Here is an 18,789-nt window from a genome sequence, read left to right as displayed (position 1 = left end):
TGAATCCTTCAACAAGAAGCTTATTCTTGCACAAGCAGCGGTCAAATTTAATTCTATATGTATTAAGGAAGATCTGCTACCTACCTTTACGAATATATATATATATATATATATATATATATATATATATACATATATATAAACATATATATATATATATATATATATATATATATATAAACAAAAACACACATACAAATATACATACATGCACACACACACACATATACACAGTATTGGTATAAAATAATGTTCTTGCTATATTTATAATATCTATAACTTTTCACTTAAAAGTTAAGAATGCCAGCACCTCAAACCCTCACAAAAGCCATAATATTTGACTATTTCTCTGGGTATAAATTCAGCCATACCCCAAGAAAGCAATCTGTATTGCAAAGATATAAGCATCACATATATACATACATTCATCAGGAAACCAATAATGGAATGAAACATTTGCCAAAAATTTTTTATAGTCTATACTGATAATCACATGATCACAATCATTACCATTTGGTTAAAGACAACTGTTCTGATCAAGGCCATACATACATACATACACATATATATATATATATATATATATATATATATATAGACAATCAAGCAGAGTAAAGTATATTTAAATAAAATCACAATTTCTACATCTGAATACATTTTCCTCCTTGTTCTGAAATGATATACCAAAGAGAAAAGATTCTTGTATAAACACCAGCATCTTTCAAGCATCCTTCTGGAAGTCCAAAAACTACCGGTATATAAGCAACTTCTTCATAAGGCTTCTCCTAGCAAGGCTAAAAGAACATCCACCACAGCATGAATGTTAAACATAGCCCAATCACTGTACCTAGAATTAGGCTGTCTCTTCGTTTCCTGATGTTGATTTTTGTCATTAAAGTATTGATGAGAGGAAATCTATTTGAAAGATCATTTACCTTTGTCTGGATCATCTTGAAAGTTTCACGCTGGTTTTTCATATGATCTCTTGTTTCAATAGCAATTGAAAGCTGATCATCAATCATATTTTCTGAATTACCTAAGTGCTCTCCTTCTTTCAGGTACAAATCTCTACGTGATAGTCCAGAAAGGCTCTTGCCATCATTCCTTCCAGTTCCTAAGAGAAGTTCTCTTTCTCTCCTTGTCCTAATGGTGCTTGTTGTTCTTTGAAACTCATTGTGGTAGTCCTGAAAAGGGATTATAAAAATGTAAAAACTTTTCTAATTTTTTTATCATGATGTGGCTTAATATGTAAAACATTTATTATGGAATCCTTTGGAGGAATCTTATAACTATAACCCTCCCTTTCACTAAGAACTTGTGCAGTAATCTTTACTGCATTCTCTCCTGCTAGAAAAAACTGAGCCAACATATTGATTGACTGACCTATATATGTCATTGGATTAGATTCTTTGCTTATCAATACTATATATAACTGAGTTTTAACCTAATGTGGCCCACAGTTTTCTCTTAGCTGATTAAAACAATGTGTCATTAAATACAACAAAAATCAATAAAGTCCCTATTAGAAATGAGCCAAGACAAAATAATCAAAATCCCTACTGGGATCCAAAAGGTTAATTTAGTTACCAAATATCAGTTCAGGTATTATGTACAAGTACAAGACTTTTGTTTAGTTTATGCAGGTTAAACAACATTTAAGAGAAAATCAACTTAGGTCATTAATATATTAAAGACTCTACAAAGGATTAAGGATTACAAAGGCAGAACATGCCGACAGGAGACCTTTTGGTCCATATCTCTGTTGTATGCATAAAAAAAATCATAATGATAAATAAATAAATAAATGAATAAATAAAAACTATAATAATGTAAATAATAAAATACACAAATAAATGCATAAGTACAGTTAGATAATAAACAAACAGGTAAATAGTAAATAATAATAAATTGACTGTATAACTAATAATAAAAGAAAAGCAAGCAAATAATAATAAACAGACAAATGATAACAAAACAAATAATGTAAAATAAATGATAGTCATTACAGCATCTTGCTTAGGTGCTTATCTAAATGATTTTTAAAGCTTCGAACTGAACTACATTGCACTGCCTCTGCAGGAAGTTTATTCCATTCACTAATTATATGGTTGGCGAAGTTGTTTCTCGCCGTTGTACTTTTTCCAATCTATCAATGTCTTTAATGAGATTCGGTGACCATATGGAAACAGCATATTCCAAATGTAGACGAATTAAAGATTTATATAACTTGTTAATGAGTGATGGACTTTTGAAGTCAAAAGATTGTGCAATCAGTCCTAGAATCTTATTTGCTTTCTCAGAAGCCGAAATACACTTAGATGATTTGAGATCGTTACTGATAATTATGCAGAAATCTTTTTCACTATCCACTTTTGTTAACAAATTTCCAAATAACTTGTAATCGTACTTACTGTTATTTTTACCTATGTGCATTACCTTACATTTACTTGTATTAAATTTCATTTGCCACTTTTCAGACCATTGCTGTAATTTATCTAAATCTTCTTGAATATCTAATTGGTTTAAGTGATCATTTGCCATTCCACACAGTTTTGTATCATCAGCAAATTTGGAAACAATAGATTTTAGTCCGTGGTCTATATAATTTATATATACTATGAATAGAAGTGGCCCAAGAATGGAACCCTGAGGAACTCCACTCATAAAAAATTTACATCGACGCTTTTCCATTTAAAACAACTGTTTCCGATCATTCAACCAATTACTAGTCCATCTTAACCCCTTCCATACGGTGCCGCACACGTAGGCGTCATGGACTTAGATCTCGGTGGCAGCAGCCAATGCCAGCCGTACGACGTGTCGTAATAATACTCGCATCATAAAATATAGTCACCGCTTACATCGATCGTTCTCTCTTCACCCGTGAATTTTGATAACCATAGAAAATGCGATTACAAAAGAATTAGAAAGAATGTCATTATGGAGGGGCGACTACAATAAATATAATCAAGACGCCGATATGGCAGCCTCGCGAATACACTCGCTCCCCATGACGCCTACGTGTGCGGCACCGTATGGAAGGGGTTAATAGGCTACCACTTCCTCCATGTGAAGCTAATTTAGTAAGTAACCTTTCATAGGGGATGGTATCAAAAGCTTTTGCAAAGTCTAGATACATTAAATATATATTGTTTCTTTTGTCATCATTCGAGATAACGGTGTTGTAGAATTTGAGTTAGTCACACAAGAACATTTCCATCTGAAACCATGCTGGCTATCATTTATCAAACAGTTACTTTCTAAATGATCTTTGATAGCATCTCCGATGATAGTTTCCATAATTTTTTCCTATGATTGAAGTCAAACTTATAGGCCTGTAGTTGTTTGGATTCTTTTTATCACCTTTTTTTAATATGGGGGTAACATTAGCTACCTTCCATTCTCTTGGGACATCTCCGGATATGATGGATTTCTTGAAAATAATTTCTAATGGAACAACAATCTCATTTTTCATTTCCTTTAAGATTCTTGGAAGCCAACCATCAAGCCCTGGTGTTTTATTATCTCCGAGTGTCTCTATACACATTTCAATTTTTCTTTTGTTATATTTACCGTAGTAAGTTTACCCTAGACTTTTCACAGGTTTCAGTTTGGAGTTCACTTTGAGGTGTTTCGTTTACGAATACTAAGGTAAAATATTTGTTTAAAATATCACACATTCCTTCACTTGAATATTCAAGTTGACCATCAGCAGATAATAGTGGACCAATGTGATTCCTAACCTTTTTATCTCCAATGTAACTATAGAAATCTTTGGGATTCTCTTTGGATTTATCAGCGATATTCATTTTATATTGTCAATTTCGTTTTTTGTCTTCTTTAATTCTCTCTGTATTAATACATACCTTTTATAGTCATTAGATATACTTGAGCACTTGTATTTCTTATAAGCCTGTCTCTTTATAGCAATACTTTTATCAGTTTCTTTGTCAAGCCATTTTGGGCAAGCCTGATTTGGGGGATGTCTATCCTTAAATGGGATGCAAGTATGAATCATATTAATAAGTGTATTTTGAAATATTTCCCACATCTGATCTACAGGTCTATAGCTTAATTTTGCCTCCCAATCTGTAAGCTGAAGCTCTTGACATAGTCCTATGAACTGAGCTTTACTGAAATCGGGTATTTTAGAAACACAAGTACCTATTCTAGAATTTTTAGTACAGTAGTTTGAATCTAAGTTGTGATTGCTATTTGCAACAGTTTCACGGACTTCTACATTGGTTATCATGCTTTCACAGCTAGTGATCAATAGATCGGTAAGTTTCCATGTCTTGTGGGCTCTTTTACATGCTGACCTAAGTAATTGTCACCGAGAAAATCAATCAAGTGACTACCTATATGGCCATGTTCAAGGGTCATCCAATCAATGGCAGCAAAATTGAAATCACCCATTATCAATAAGTCCTGGTTGCAGAAACTAGACAGTTCTTGAAACAACAGTTTGTCGTCTACTAATGATAATGTCTTTGGCCTATATATTACACCTACATTCATTACAGATATACCTGAAGTACTGAAACATATTGAAATATACAGGAGACATAATTATCAGGATACCCATACGAGTCTTGACAATGACTTACTTATGTTTTTACAATGGTGTTTCCCCTGACTACTTTTTCCTATACTTCTGTTTTGGATGGGTGAAGGGTGATCTATCCATTCTCCTCACAAGGGAGAAGGGACCCTTCGGTATGTGTATGCAGGACCAATGACAAGTACCCCCTTGTGGTGGTCCTGCAAGATGGACAGCAGAGCTATCAATTTTCAAAACTTGTCAATCCCCTCACTTCCATCTAGAGATGCCCTATGGGGCTGACATACAGTTTCCAGACTGGGCCCAAGATACCATTCTATCATCTTGGACTGTATTCACCATTCCATATACAGAGACCTGACAACTGGCTTTGCTTCCCTCGTCCTACCACTTTCAGCCAGTGACATAGAAAGTCCCACACCAATACAGCATAGACAAGTTCCAAATTTCCTCCTTGAGAGATCTATGTGAGGACCCTGCAACTGGTGCCAAGTGGTGCAGGGTTTTTTCCATTAGTGAAATTCAAGGCAATTATTATAAATACAGGTAAACGTCGACTTACGATGGCATTAGGTTTCGATAGAGCCATCGTAAGACGATTTCATCGTAAGTCGATCCCCAATTTGTGTATCACTGTTCCGTGGTCACTGTACCTAGCCTACCTGTATATTAACCACCAGAGATACTGAATATAGCCTATTAAACATGTACAGTAGTTTATTTAATTATTTTTATCCTTTTTACCATATTCAAACACTATAATATGTATTTTCAGTACGGAACTTAAATCTCGCGGGCAGCAGCCAATGCCAGCCATACGACGTGACGTAATAATACTCGCATCATAAAATATAGTCACCGCTTATATCGATCGTTCTCTCTTTCACCCGCGAATTTTGAAAACCACAGAGAATGGGATTCAAGGCACATTTGAGAGAATGTAAAAACACAGGGGCGACTACAATAAATATAATCAAGACGCCGATATGGCAGCGTCGCGAATCCACTTGCTCCTCATGATGCCTACGTGTGCGGCACCGTATGGAAGGGGTTAAATTATCATATCGTCGTCGTCGTCGTCGTCATCGTAAAGTCGAACAATCGTAAGTCGCGGCCATCGTAAGTCGACGTTTACCTGTATATGTATATATTTATTCCCTAACTTCTCTCTCTCTTTGTCTTCATATATTTGTTGATCTTGCAACATCACATACTGGCATGTACTGTTATATGAAATCTCAAAGAACTTAATATATACATATACCAAGGGCTTTTTCCATTTTATAAGGGAGGTATACAAAGTCAAAGGCATAAAGCCACTCCCACCAATTTCATCCCTACATACTCCACTCCTATTCACCATATGTCCTTTCCTCATTTCTTGGCTCCTCCTGGATTATGGGTCATCCTTGCATCTTGCCCACTGCCCTGTTCAGAAACAATGCAGTAAGACATAGCACATACAATCTTGGGAAGATGGACAACAAGAAAGATCACCCATGATGAAAGAAATAAAAATACATAAAAAGAAATAAGAGACCAAATAAAAAACCTAGATGTCAGAAAATTGCACTGACCAGATGGAATTGCAAATTGGATACTGAAAGAGTGTATAGATGAACTGACAGACAAACTATACAAGATTATTGACTTCTCACTCAAAGAGGGAAAGGTACCGCAAGATTGGAAAGATGCAAACATAATGCCAATATATAAAGGAGGAAATAGGGAAAATCCTACAAACTTCAGACCAGTATCCCTCACAAGCACAGTAGCAAAAATATATGAAAAGGTAATCAGAAACAAATGGACCAAACACTTGGAAGATAACAAAAGAAACAATATAGATTTAATATATCTAGACTTTGCAAAGGCTTTTGATACCATCCCCCATGAAAGACTACTTACTAAATTAGCTTCACACGGAATAAGTGGTAGCCTATTAAGTTGGACTAGTAATTGGTTGAATGATCGAAAACAGAGAATTGTTTTAAATGGAAAAACTTTTATTTGGAAAAATGTTACAAGTGGAGTTCCACAGGGTTCCGTTCTTGGGCCACTTCTATTCATAGTATATATGATATAAACCATGGACTAAAATCTACTGTTTCCAAATTTGCTGATGATACAAAACTGTGCAGAATGGCAAATGATCACTTAAACCAATTAGATATTCAAGAAGATTTAGATCAATTACAGCAATGGTCTGAAAAGTGGCTAATGAAATTTAACACGAGTAAATGCAAGGTAGTGCACATAGGCAAAAATAACAGTAAGTACAATCACAAGTTATTTGGAAATTCATTAACAAAAGTGAATAGTGAAAAAGATCTCGGCGCAATTATCAGTAACGATCTCAAATCATCCAACCAGTGTATTTCAGCCTCTGGGACTGATTGCACAATCTTTTGACTTCAAAAGTTCATCACTCATTAACAAGCTATATAAATCGTTAGTTCGTCCACATTTGGAATATGCTGTTTCCGTATGGTCACTGAATCTCATTAACCCCTTCCATACGGTGCCGCACACGTAGGCGTCATGGGGAGCGAGTGTATTCGCGAGGCTGCCATATCGGCGTCTTGATTATATTTATTGTAGTCGCCCCTGTGTTTTTACATTCTCTCAAATGTGCCCTGAATCCCATTCTCTGTGGTATTCAAAATTCGCGGGTGAAAGAGAGAACGATCGATATAAGCGGTGACTATATTTTATGATGCGAGTATTATTACGACACGTCGTACGGCTGGCATTGGCTGCTGCCACTGAGATCTAAGTCCATGACGCCTACGTGTGCGGCACCGTATGGAAGGGGTTAAAGACATTGACAGACTGGAAAAAGTACAACAGCTAGCCACAAAACTGATTCCATATATCAAAAATAAATCATAGGAAAATCAACTAAAACATATGAATCTGTTTTCCCTAAAAAAGCATAGACTCAGAGGTGACTTGGTACAGGTCTTTAAGATTCTAAAGGAAATTGACAACATCAAAAGTGACAAAATTTTCACATTGAATGAGAATCAAACAAGAAACAATGGTCTCAAACTATCTGGAAATAGATTCAATTTGGAAGTGGGTAGAAACAACTTCGCCAACCATGTAATTAATGAATGGAATAAACTTCCTGCTCAGGTAGTGCAATGTAGTTCAGTTTGAAGATTTAATAATCATTTAGATAAACACCTAAGCAAGATGCTGTAATGATTATATTTATTTTATATTTTTTGTTTTTATTTTGTTATCGTTTGTCTGTTTGATTCATCTATTATTAGTTATATCAATTTATTATTATTTACTATTTACCTGTTTGTTTATTATTTACCTATACCTATGCATTTATTTATGTACTTTATTTGTCATTTACATTATTATAGTTTTTATTTATTAATCTATTATTATTATGATATTTTTCCCGCATCCGACGTAGATATGGACCAAAAGGTCTCCTGTCGGCATGCTCCGCCTTTGTAATCCTTTGTATCCCCAAACAATTTGGATTTAGAAGTGGAAGATTGTGCACCACAAACCTAACCTGCTTTTACTTAAGATTAATTGAGATAATACAAGAAAGGGATGGATGAGCAGATTACACCTTCTTGGATTTGCAGAAAGCATTTGACAAAGTACCACTCAAAAAATTAATAAGTAAAATTGAAAAAATAGGAGGAATTCAAGGCAAACTGTTGGAATGGGTGAAGGATTTCTTAACTGGGAGAAAAATGAGAGTGGTACTTAGAGACAATAATTTGAACTGGAAAGATGTGAAAAGTGGCATCCCACAAGGCTCTGTTTTGGCTCCTTTAATATGTGCCATATATATAAATGACATGGATGAAGGAGTAAATTGTTACATGAACTTTTTTGCTGACAATGCCAAATTACTCAAGAGAGTAAGAACGGAAGAAGATTGCAGATCGCTGCAAGATGACCTGGATAAAATATGGGAATGGAGTCTGAGATATGAGATGAATTTCAACATCAAAAAATAACATTATGGAATTTGGAAAAGGTAAAAATAGAGTTTTGGGACAATATAAAATTGGAAACAAAAAAGTCAAAAAAGTAAACACAGAGAGTGACCTAGGAGTAATCATCAAGTGACTTGACACCTGATAAACATGTAAATAAATTATTTGGAGAGACTTACAACTTATTAAGATCAATGAAAGTGGCCTTCGACTACATAGATGAGGAGATGGTTAAAAAAATAGTTACACTGATAAAACTGAAATTTGAATATGCTGTATCAATGTGGGCACCTAGCACAAAAAAGAAAATAAGAAAATTAGAAAGAATCCAAAGAGCAGCAACAAAAATGGCACCCAGACTGTCAAATCTAACATATGAACAAAGACTGGAGAAATTACAGTTGTCAACACTAGAACAGAGAAGGGAAAGAGGCGATTTGTTGACCATTTTCAGAATTATGAAAGGGATGGAAGTTCTCAATAGAGACGACCTATTAAAGTGGGACAGAAGAGAAACAAGAGGACACGAAATGAAACTAAAGAAAGAGTTACAGAAGACCTGGAGAGAAGAAGAAAAAAAAAAAAAAAAAAAAAAAAAAAAAAAAAAAAAAAAAAAAAAAAAAAAAAGCTTCCCACGTAGTGATCGATGTCTGGAACAAACTGAACAGAGAAACAATGAATGCCAGGACTATACACAATTTTAAGAGCAAACTGGATATGGATATATGGAAACGGGTCACTACGAGCATAGCTCTCGTCCCATAAAATACAACTAGGTACAACTAGGTAAATACACAGCAAGGCTGCTTCATTTGCTCAGCAACCCCTCCTCCATTCCCTCATGCAGAAAAAGAGAAGACGGAGAAATCCCTTCAGGCTGTGACAAAACATCATTCACACACACACACGCTCATCGAAGCAACACCGCTCGTCGTCGCTCGTCGTCGCGCGACCAAGAAGAAGAGGATTTACGACGAAAAAGGAAAACCTGGTTTGTACTGTAGGGGTGGGGAGTGAACGTGAGTGCCCGAAATGGTATCTATGCAGTGCTAGTTAATTGTGTTAACTCGAAATTAGCAAAAATGAATGAAAACGACTCGAAAGCCAGTTGCGAATCAGAGCCATCTGGAGGCAATCCACTGAACCGCGATGTAAACAATAAACAAAGCACCACGTGTTATGACAATGATTTCTTAGGGTTTGGTAAGTACGAAAGAAAGAACTTAAGTAGATTATTAGAGATAGAGAGAGAGATGAGCAAAAATAGGACTCGGTGGGAAAATGAAATCATGGACTTAAGAAAAGAGGTCATTGGTTTAATTGATTGTTTATCTAAGACTAACCATGAAATTTCTGACCTGAAAAAAGCTAACTTGGATCTTACAAACGAAATTAAAGAAATGAAAAGAGACATAAATGAACTGAAGAATGAAAATGAAAAGAAGAAAACTAATGATAATAATAGCGAAAATCTAAAGCAAGAAGTGAACAACAAATTCCAAGAATTGACACAAAAGATCGAAGAAAACTTAGGTGGGGACAGTATCCAGGAAATTAAGAAGTGGAAAGAAAATATTGAAAATAAAGAAATTGCTTTCAAAGAAATAGTCAAGCAGCAAATGCAAGATAATGCAAAAGACACAATCATTCAAGTGATTAACGAAAAAGCAAATTGGGTCAGGGACACAGTAGATAGGAAGAAATGTATTGTGGTTTATGGGCTTAAAGAAAAACAAGGATTGGCGAGGTACATGAGAGAAAAAGAAGAAAAAGAGACAGCAGTAGAAATCCTTAATGAAATTCAGGGGGGAGATAGTGATTCAGGCACAGACTTAGAAGAGACTTACAGAATTGGTCGCTATACTAAGGATAGGAATCGACCTCTAAAGATAAAACTAAGGTCACAAGTGGTAGTAGAAGACATATTTGAAAAAGTAGGTAACTTGGCAAAGAGTGAAAAATACAATAAGATATGGATAAAAAGAGAAATGAGTACTGAGGAATTAGAAAAAGAAAGGGCGCTAAGAGAAGAAGCAAAGGAAAAAAACTTGAAAAGATCGGAGACAGAATGCAAAGAATTCCAGTGGAGAGTAATAGACTTGAGATTAAGACAATGGCGCTTCAAAACGAACAAAACAAGGGAAGAAGAAACCAGGGAGAAGGAAGAAAATTAAAAGTGGCCTATACCAACATTGACGGACTAATTTCGGGACTGAACGAACTCAATGATTATCTGTTAGAAGCAAAACCAGACATAATGGGAATTGTAGAGACTAAACTAAGAGGTGAAATACCATCCACTGTTATCGGACAAGGTTTATACAACTACTGGATAAAAAACAGGGACAAGAAACAGGGAGGGGGAATCATGTTCTTGGCCAAGAAAGACCTAAAGGTGACAAAAATTGCAGAGGGCAAAGGTAATGCTGAATTGATCATGATAAAAGTCGAAGGCAAGAATATGAAAAGTAGAAAGTTTGTGGTGACTTATGTGCCTCCAAAAACAAGCGCTTGGAAAGAAATTGAACATAAAAAAATGCTAGATGACACAAGAAAATCACTCAATGAGATACTAATGGGTAAGGGTAATCTGGTAGTTATGGGGGACTTCAATTGCAAAGAAATTTGTTGGGACAGCATGACAGTGCAAGGAGGAGATGACTCGTGGGGCAATGTACTGCTAGATATGACCATGGAGTACACAATGACCCAATGGGTCCATGAAAACACAAGGTACAGAAATAATGAAGAGCCATCGAAACTAGATCTAATATTTACAACAGAGCCTGAAATAGTGCATAAAGTCCAGTATGAGACACCAATTGGAAAGAGTGACCATGTACTCATCGAAACTATACTAAAGGAAGAAATAGACATAGAGAGGAACGAAAAGCATAGGAAAGGAAGACTGAGGTACAACAAAACAGACTTTACAAAACTAAAGACATTCTTCCGGAATGCAAACTGGGAAATATTTTACAGGGAAGAAACAGCAGTGGAAGAGAAATGGAATATATTGATGGAAAACTACAATGAAGGGGTAAACAGGCATGTACCAAGACAAAAGCGAGAGAGAGAGTACATTAAATGTTGGTTCAACAAAAGATGCAGTGAGGCAAAAGACAGAAGGGACAAAGCTTGGAAAAAGTGGAGAAAAGACAAAAAACAAAGCAAATGGCAAATTTATGTTAACTATAGAAATGAGTATGTTAATGTGAGAAGAGAGGAGAAAAGGAACCATGAGAAGGATATTATAGACAAATGCAAAGAGCAACCCAAACTATTCTATCGGTATGTGAATGGTAAACTTAAAAACAAACAGGAATTGGTGAAACTATGCCAAGGAAACATAGAATACACAGAAGATTTAGAGATGGCCGAAGTCATGAACAATCACTTTAAATCTGTTTTCACCAGAGAGAAAATACCGAATTGTGACATAGACAAAAACAAGAAATCTCCCCTCATGAATGAGTTTACAGCATCACTAAAGGAAATATCAGAACATTTATCAAGGCTGGATGTCAGAAAATCACATGGCCCGGACGGTATTGCAAATTGGATTCTAAAGGAGTGCAAAGAAGAACTAACAGACAAAATACACATCTTAATAAACAGCTCACTCAAAGAAGGAAAGATACCCGAGGACTGGAAAAACGCTAACATTGTACCAATACACAAAGGAGGAAACAAAGAAGAACCCACCAACTATAGGCCAGTATCACTTACAAGCACCATTGCCAAAATTTGTGAGAAAATAATCAAGAATAGATGGGTAAAACATCTGGAAGACAATGACATATTAAACCCAAGACAATTCGGATTCAGACAAGGAAGATCATGCTCCACAAACTTAATATGCTTTTACTCAAGACTAATAGACATAGTGCAAGAAAGAAATGGATGGGCTGATTGTGCATTCCTAGACTTGCAAAAAGCCTTTGACAAAGTACCACACAGAAAACTACTAAAAAAACTGGAACACATAGGAGGAATACAGGGAAACCTACTAAAATGGATAGAGGACTTTCTGACTGGTAGAAAGATGAGAGTAGTGCTCAGAGAAAAATATTCAGACTGGAAAGAGGTGATCAGTGGAGTACCGCAAGGATCTGTGCTGGCACCAATAATGTTTGCTATCTATATGAATGACATGGATGAGGACGTGAACTGCTACATGAGCTTCTTTGCCGATGACGCCAAACTGCTAAGGAAAATAGAAACTGATGAGGACTGTGAAGCACTGCAAGAAGACCTAAATAGGGTATGGAACTGGAGTCAGAAATGGGAAGTGGACTTTAATACTAAGAAGTGTAGCATAATGGAGTTTGGAAAAAGCAAAAACAGAATATCAGGAAAATATACAATTGGAACCAAAGAAGTAAAGAAAGTAGGATCCGAAAAAGATTTGGGAGTAATTATCACGAACGACTTGTCCTATGATATACAGATTAACAAAATTGTCGGGGAGACTTACAACTTGCTAAGATCAATAAAAGTGGCGTTTACATACTTGGACGAAGACATGATGAAAAAAATATTGGTTACATTGATAAGGCCTAGATTAGAGTATGCAGCGACATTGTGGTCCCCCAGTACCAAAAAGAATATAAAGAAAATAGAAAGAATCCAAAGAGCAGCTACAAAAATGGCACCTGCACTTGCAAACCTATCATACGAAGAGAGATTGGCTAAACTGGAGTTACCGACACTGGAGCAAAGAAGAGAGAGAGGTGACCTATTGACCATCTACAGAATCATGAAAGGCACAGAGGTACTCGATAGTGAGAACTTACTTAACTGGGACAAAAGAAACACAAGAGGACATGGAAAGAAAATAAAAAAACATAGCTATAGAAGAGAACTGAAGAAAAACAGTTTTCCTCATAGAGTTTTGGACACTTGGAACAAACTGGACAATGAAATAGTATGCGCAAAAACCATTCATGAGTTTAAAAACAAACTAGACACTGCAAGATACAAAGGCGGGACAACACGAGCATAGCTCCCCTTCCCGCAAAATACAACTAGGTAAGGTAAAAATACATACTCCTCACCCCCCATCCCCCACCCACTCCTTTCCATGGATCACAGCATCATCCATACACAACCATTCTCCACTTACCGCTATCTTCTATCTTCTCCCTTCCTTCCAAAACATACATTCCCCTCTTTCCCAATGCCCCTTTTACCCTATCTATCCTTGGTTGCCCTCTCATGTTCACTCCCTCCACACCTCTTTTATTAATCTTTCTTCACTACTCCTTTTCATGTGTCAAAACAATCTCAATATTCTTTCATCAACCCTATCTCCCAGCTCCCTTTCCACCCTCACTCTTCCTCACCTCCTCATTTCTCACTCTATCCAGCCTAGTAACCACTACCATACTTCTCAGGCATTTCATCTCAAACACTTTAAGCTCTTCCTCTCTTCCTTTCTTATGTTCCTTGTTTCTGCCCCATACAGTGTTGTTGGCATAATCACACCAAATGTCTATTTCTCATTACACTTTTTAATCCCACAAGGCCTATACTTGCTTCTCTCAATCTATATTCTACCTCTACCTCCATTCCTCCCTTTCCTGCCACATGCACATCCAAGTATTTAGAGCTACTCACTTCCTCCAGTATTTTACCCCATCTCATCCTTAGTTGCCCTCTCATGTTCACTCCCTCCACCTCTGCCTTTCACACCTCTTTTACTAATCTTTCTTCACTCATTCTTTCCGTGTGTCCAAACAATCTCAATACTCTTTCACTAACCCTATCTCCCAGCTACCTTTCCACCCTTGCTCTCTTCCTCACCTCCTCATTTCTCACTTTATCCAGCCTAGTAACCCCTACCCTACTTCTCAGGCATTTCATCTCAAACACATTTAAGCTCTTCCTCTCTTCCTTTCTTATATTCCAGGAAGGCACTGTGGGAGGTACTGCAGATATACAGTATAGGAGGAAAGCTTTTAGCTGTCAAGAGTTTTTACGAGAGTAGTAGAGCATGTGTCAGGATTAGAAATGGAGAGAGAGAGTGGTTCGAGGTAAAGGTGGGACTACGTCTGGGATGTGTTATGTCGCCCTGGCTGTTCAACTTATACATGGATGGGGTGGTGCGGGAGGTAAATGCAAGGGTGGTGGGTCAGGGATTGGAGATGTTTAAAGAAATTGGAGAAAAGTGGGAGGTGAACCAGCTGTTGATTGCAGATGACATTGCGCTTTTAGCAGGATCAGAAGAGGAAATGAGGAAGTTGGTGACAGAGTTTGGGAGAGTGTGTGAAAGAAGAAAGTTGAAGATAAATGTGGGTAAAAGTAAGGTGATGAGATATACAAGGGGTGAAAGTGGCAGCAGACTGGAAGTGAGCATTAATCTCTTCACTCCGGGGTACATCGCACATCTGGCAGCATTAGCTGCCCGACGTGCGATGTTGCGTCATAATAATCACATTATAAAAAATAAAGTCAGTGCTTAATCGTTCGTTCTCTTTCACCTGTGTATTTTGATAACCATAGAAAATTGATGAAGCCAGTTTAGAGAGAATGGAGATTACGTAGGTACGACTACAATAAATATAATCAAGATGCCGACGTCGGCATCATCGAGTACCCACTTGCTCCTCATGCCGCCTACGTAGGCATCACCGTATGGAAGTGGTTAAGGGAGAGTGACTGGAGGAAGTGGATAGTTGGGTACAAATGTGGCAGGAAAGGGTGAATTGGAGGTGGAGGTAGAATGTAGATTGAGAGAAGCGAGTAAATGCCTTGGTGGATTGAAAAGTGTAATGAGGAATAGACATTTGGGAATGGAGGCTAAAAGGAGATTGTATGAAGGAGTGACTGTGCCAACAGCACTGTATGGGGCAGAAACATGGAACATAAGAAAGGAAGAGAGAAGGAGTTTGAACGTGTTTGAGATGAGGTGTCTGAGAAGTATGAGAGGGGTTACTAGGCTAGATAGAGTGAGAAATGAGGTGAGGAGGAGAACAGGGGTGGTAAGGGAGTTGGGAGATAGGGTGGATGAAAGAGTATTGGGATGGTTTGGACACATGGAAAGAATGAGTGAAGAAAAACTAGTAAAAGAGGTATGGAAGGCAGATGTGGAGGAAGTGAACATGAAGGGGTGACCTAGGATGAGATGGATGGATGGGGTGAAAGGGGCTCTGGGGAAGAGAGGAATGTCTGTTGAGGAAGGACGGGAGAGGACAGAAGACGGGTGAATGGAGAATTGTTGTATATGGATGATGTTGTGATGCATGAGGTGGAATGGGTGGGGGGATGGGAGGTGAGGTAGTATGTGCGAGAAAAATTTGACGCAACCTGAAGGTATTTCTCCCTGTCTTCTCCTTTTCTGCATGAGGGGGTAGAGAGGGGGGGGTTGCTGATTTAATGAAGCAGCCATGCTGTGGATTGCGACACTGCCTCTGACCCAGGGCAGTGGACAAGATTTAGGGATGATCTGTCATCCAGGAGGTGCAAAGATAAGAGGGAGGGTGGAGGGTAGAGGGGAGTGGAGTGTAATTGGAATGGAATGGGTGGGAATGGTTATTATGCCTTTTTCTTTTTGGCTACCTCTCTTGCAAGGGGGAAAAAGCCTTTGGTATATGTATGTATGTTGATGCATTAAATTTTACATAATTATTAAATTTACCATTATTATATCATATAAGTGTGAGCTTCTAAATTTTCTTTTTTTTAACACTGAATGCACATGATTCAAATGGGTAAATTTTAAGAAGTGCACACCTATGCAATATAGTAATAGAAAATTTAATGTTTTCTAATAGAAAATTTAATAATGGTTTCATAAATTAAAATACATCAATATGTTATTCTTGGCAGAAATCAATAACAGAAAACATTGCTAAAAGCTATACACAAATAAATGTAACCACTTGAGATGCCATATTTCTTTTGGTAGATGTGGTCAAAGAAATTAAAGTATGATAAATTCGTCTATTTCAGCCTAATCTATCTAACCTAATCTAACCTACACTTAGTAATGCGATACCCGTAATTCTAGAGGTCACCAGTATCATCGTCTTCAACCTCTGAATCTGTCAAAACAAAGATGGCGTCTGAAGGAGTCGACATGATTTTTTTCATTTGTTTATTGCTTTTAGCAACATCTGTTATTGATTTCAGACAATTCATAGTTTCACCCAACCGATTTCCTTATGTTTCTGGTGAGAGAAATTCACATAATAAATATATGAAAATATATAAATTACACCTTTGATGGTGGCAGCGAGTGTTGTTGTTAATGATGAGCAGTGTTGTCGCCACATTTATGATTTTTCCACTACATTACTTGATTTCATGCTCCCCACCCAAAAATCCCAATTCTCCACAGGCCCCCAAGATTGTTGGGGAGGAGAGGTAGGCATAACTTTATATATTAATTACTTGAAAACTACGCATTTGCAACGTAAATGATGGGTCAATTTATAGTTTCACCCAACCAATGAATATAATTGTCCCAAAATATTTACAACATTCATGTATTATAATTTACAAATTTAATATCTAATTCTCTAAAGCTGTATCACATCGGTGTGTACTTCTAAAAAAAAAAAAAAAAAAATTCAAATGTTATCCTCTTTGCCTTTGGTTTATACTGTTAGTCTATTCCAAAGAACAAAGCACAAGTTCAAAATGTCCAAACTTACTACGTCTATGTCATTGACTATGACATTCGCGTCTTAACATTTTCAGCTAAAAACCATACCTGTAGTATATCCCGGTGTCTCTGTATTGTATGGATTGTAGCAACTGAAGTACCATGTACACTATTACCCATTCTTTCATTTACATCGGTGAGAGCAGCAAGAAGCTGTTCTAACTCCGTGGAAACCGTGTCGTACACTTGGCTACTTGACAGTAGGCTTTGAGTTTCGCTATTATTACTGTTACTCGATCCATAACTGGTTGCAACCTTGCTCAGTGAGACTAGTTTAACATCAATCTCACTTTCAAGTTGTCTGGCTCTTTTTCGTAAATCCTCGAAAGACATTGTGCCACTCTCGGCTTCGTCCTCTCCGTTTGTTGTTGACATTTGCAAGTTCCTAACTGGCCACGTCAAGAGTTCTATATAAACTGTCGTATGATAAATGCTCATGCCAATCTCTCAATGCTTATATTATCCATTACCATACAGGTTACGGTAGTGCATAGATTATGAAAATTTCATTACACGGAAGATTATTTCACTGACTTTAACCATCCTATAAAGTAACTTTATTATAAAGAAATATTTACAACTCAGGGAGTACCAAGGTGACCTACGGTATCTCAATCTGTCATGCGTAGATTAGAAATACAAATTAATTAAGAATTGAATTAGGAATACAACACGAGAAATAACATAGATTTCTCTTATTTTTATGCTATATTCCGCCATATGGTATTCGTTTGAGTCATGTCATTGGCGTTGCTTATTACGTATTACTAAAATGACACATCTAAGTCACATGATTACTTGATTGATAGGCCGTTCTCGATTCTATTGGTTCACAAACAGACACGTAGCTTGTGCAGCTCTTGAGTACTACAGATGGGTCAGTGTCACCTTAGCTAACCAATGAGATTCTGGTTTAGTGTACATTCACGATGCACGAATGTTTTAGATCGATCCCAACGGCTACTGGTGATTGCCGTAGAGAAAAATAGACGTGCTTTCGAAAATTCAAGGGCAGATTTCATGTTCAAATAAGAAACGTAAGACTCTGTCCTTGCTATCCCCAACAAGTAAATACTGAAAAATAACTAAGAGCTCCTTCACTTAAAAGAACCATTGAAAAGTTGGGTGGTTGTTCTTGTCTGTGGTTTGCGAGTTTCAATCTATGTAGACAATCTCGCATTACCTTCAATCGCATATATTGCCCTAGCTAGTCGAGTGTGCTTATATTTTGATTAGGAATTCTTGTTGGGTATGGACCATACCCAACCAGTCTGTGGGTTATCAATGCTTCTATCCACGTGGACAATCACACCGGTATCTTACATTATCTTATATTCTATAGGCGTTTTTACCAACGCATCAGAATATCAAACATGTTTGAAGTTCTTGCTTGGTTTTATGTCTAGTTACTCGAGTGTTTATTGTTAGGATACGAGTCTTGTTTTTACAAGAGTAGGTAGTTAATGGGGAATGCTGTTAAACCGGGCATTATAGTAGAAAGTGTGGCAATATGAACGTTTCGCAGTGAGGAAGGGTTGTTTCCTGTCAAGAAGTGGCCATTTGTTAGACGAACTGATGCCTTTTCA

At 37.0% G+C, this 18,789-nt stretch overlaps 1 protein-coding gene across 3 annotated transcripts in view; it reads right to left on the bottom strand.

Moving 5' to 3' along the window:
- The window catches only part of Gos28 (golgi SNAP receptor complex member Gos28), a 35,599-nt gene extending 17,900 nt beyond the window's left edge, over window positions 1-17,699 (bottom strand). Inside the window, exons 1-2 of one of the 3 annotated variants that reach the window (XM_076193572.1) lie at window positions 17,252-17,699; window positions 936-1,184 (exon numbers count right to left, since the gene is read on the bottom strand). In XM_076193572.1, the coding sequence (XP_076049687.1) occupies window positions 936-1,184; window positions 17,252-17,641 (639 nt within the window). In that variant the 5' untranslated portion in view covers window positions 17,642-17,699. Of the gene's footprint in view, window positions 1-148; window positions 1,185-17,251 lie in introns of those variants that run through there. The other 2 variants (XM_076193623.1, XM_076193527.1) reach the window with 2 other exon arrangements.
- Between the last annotated feature and the right edge of the window lie 1,090 nt (window positions 17,700-18,789).

Source organism: Oratosquilla oratoria, chromosome 1 (genome assembly GCF_046742065.1).
Source record: "Oratosquilla oratoria isolate Oo_2021 chromosome 1, ASM4674206v1, whole genome shotgun sequence".
NCBI lineage: Eukaryota > Metazoa > Arthropoda > Malacostraca > Stomatopoda > Squillidae > Oratosquilla > Oratosquilla oratoria.
The sequence above is the reverse complement of the archived record's forward strand: the minus strand, read 5'-3'. Positions and strand labels throughout refer to the sequence as shown.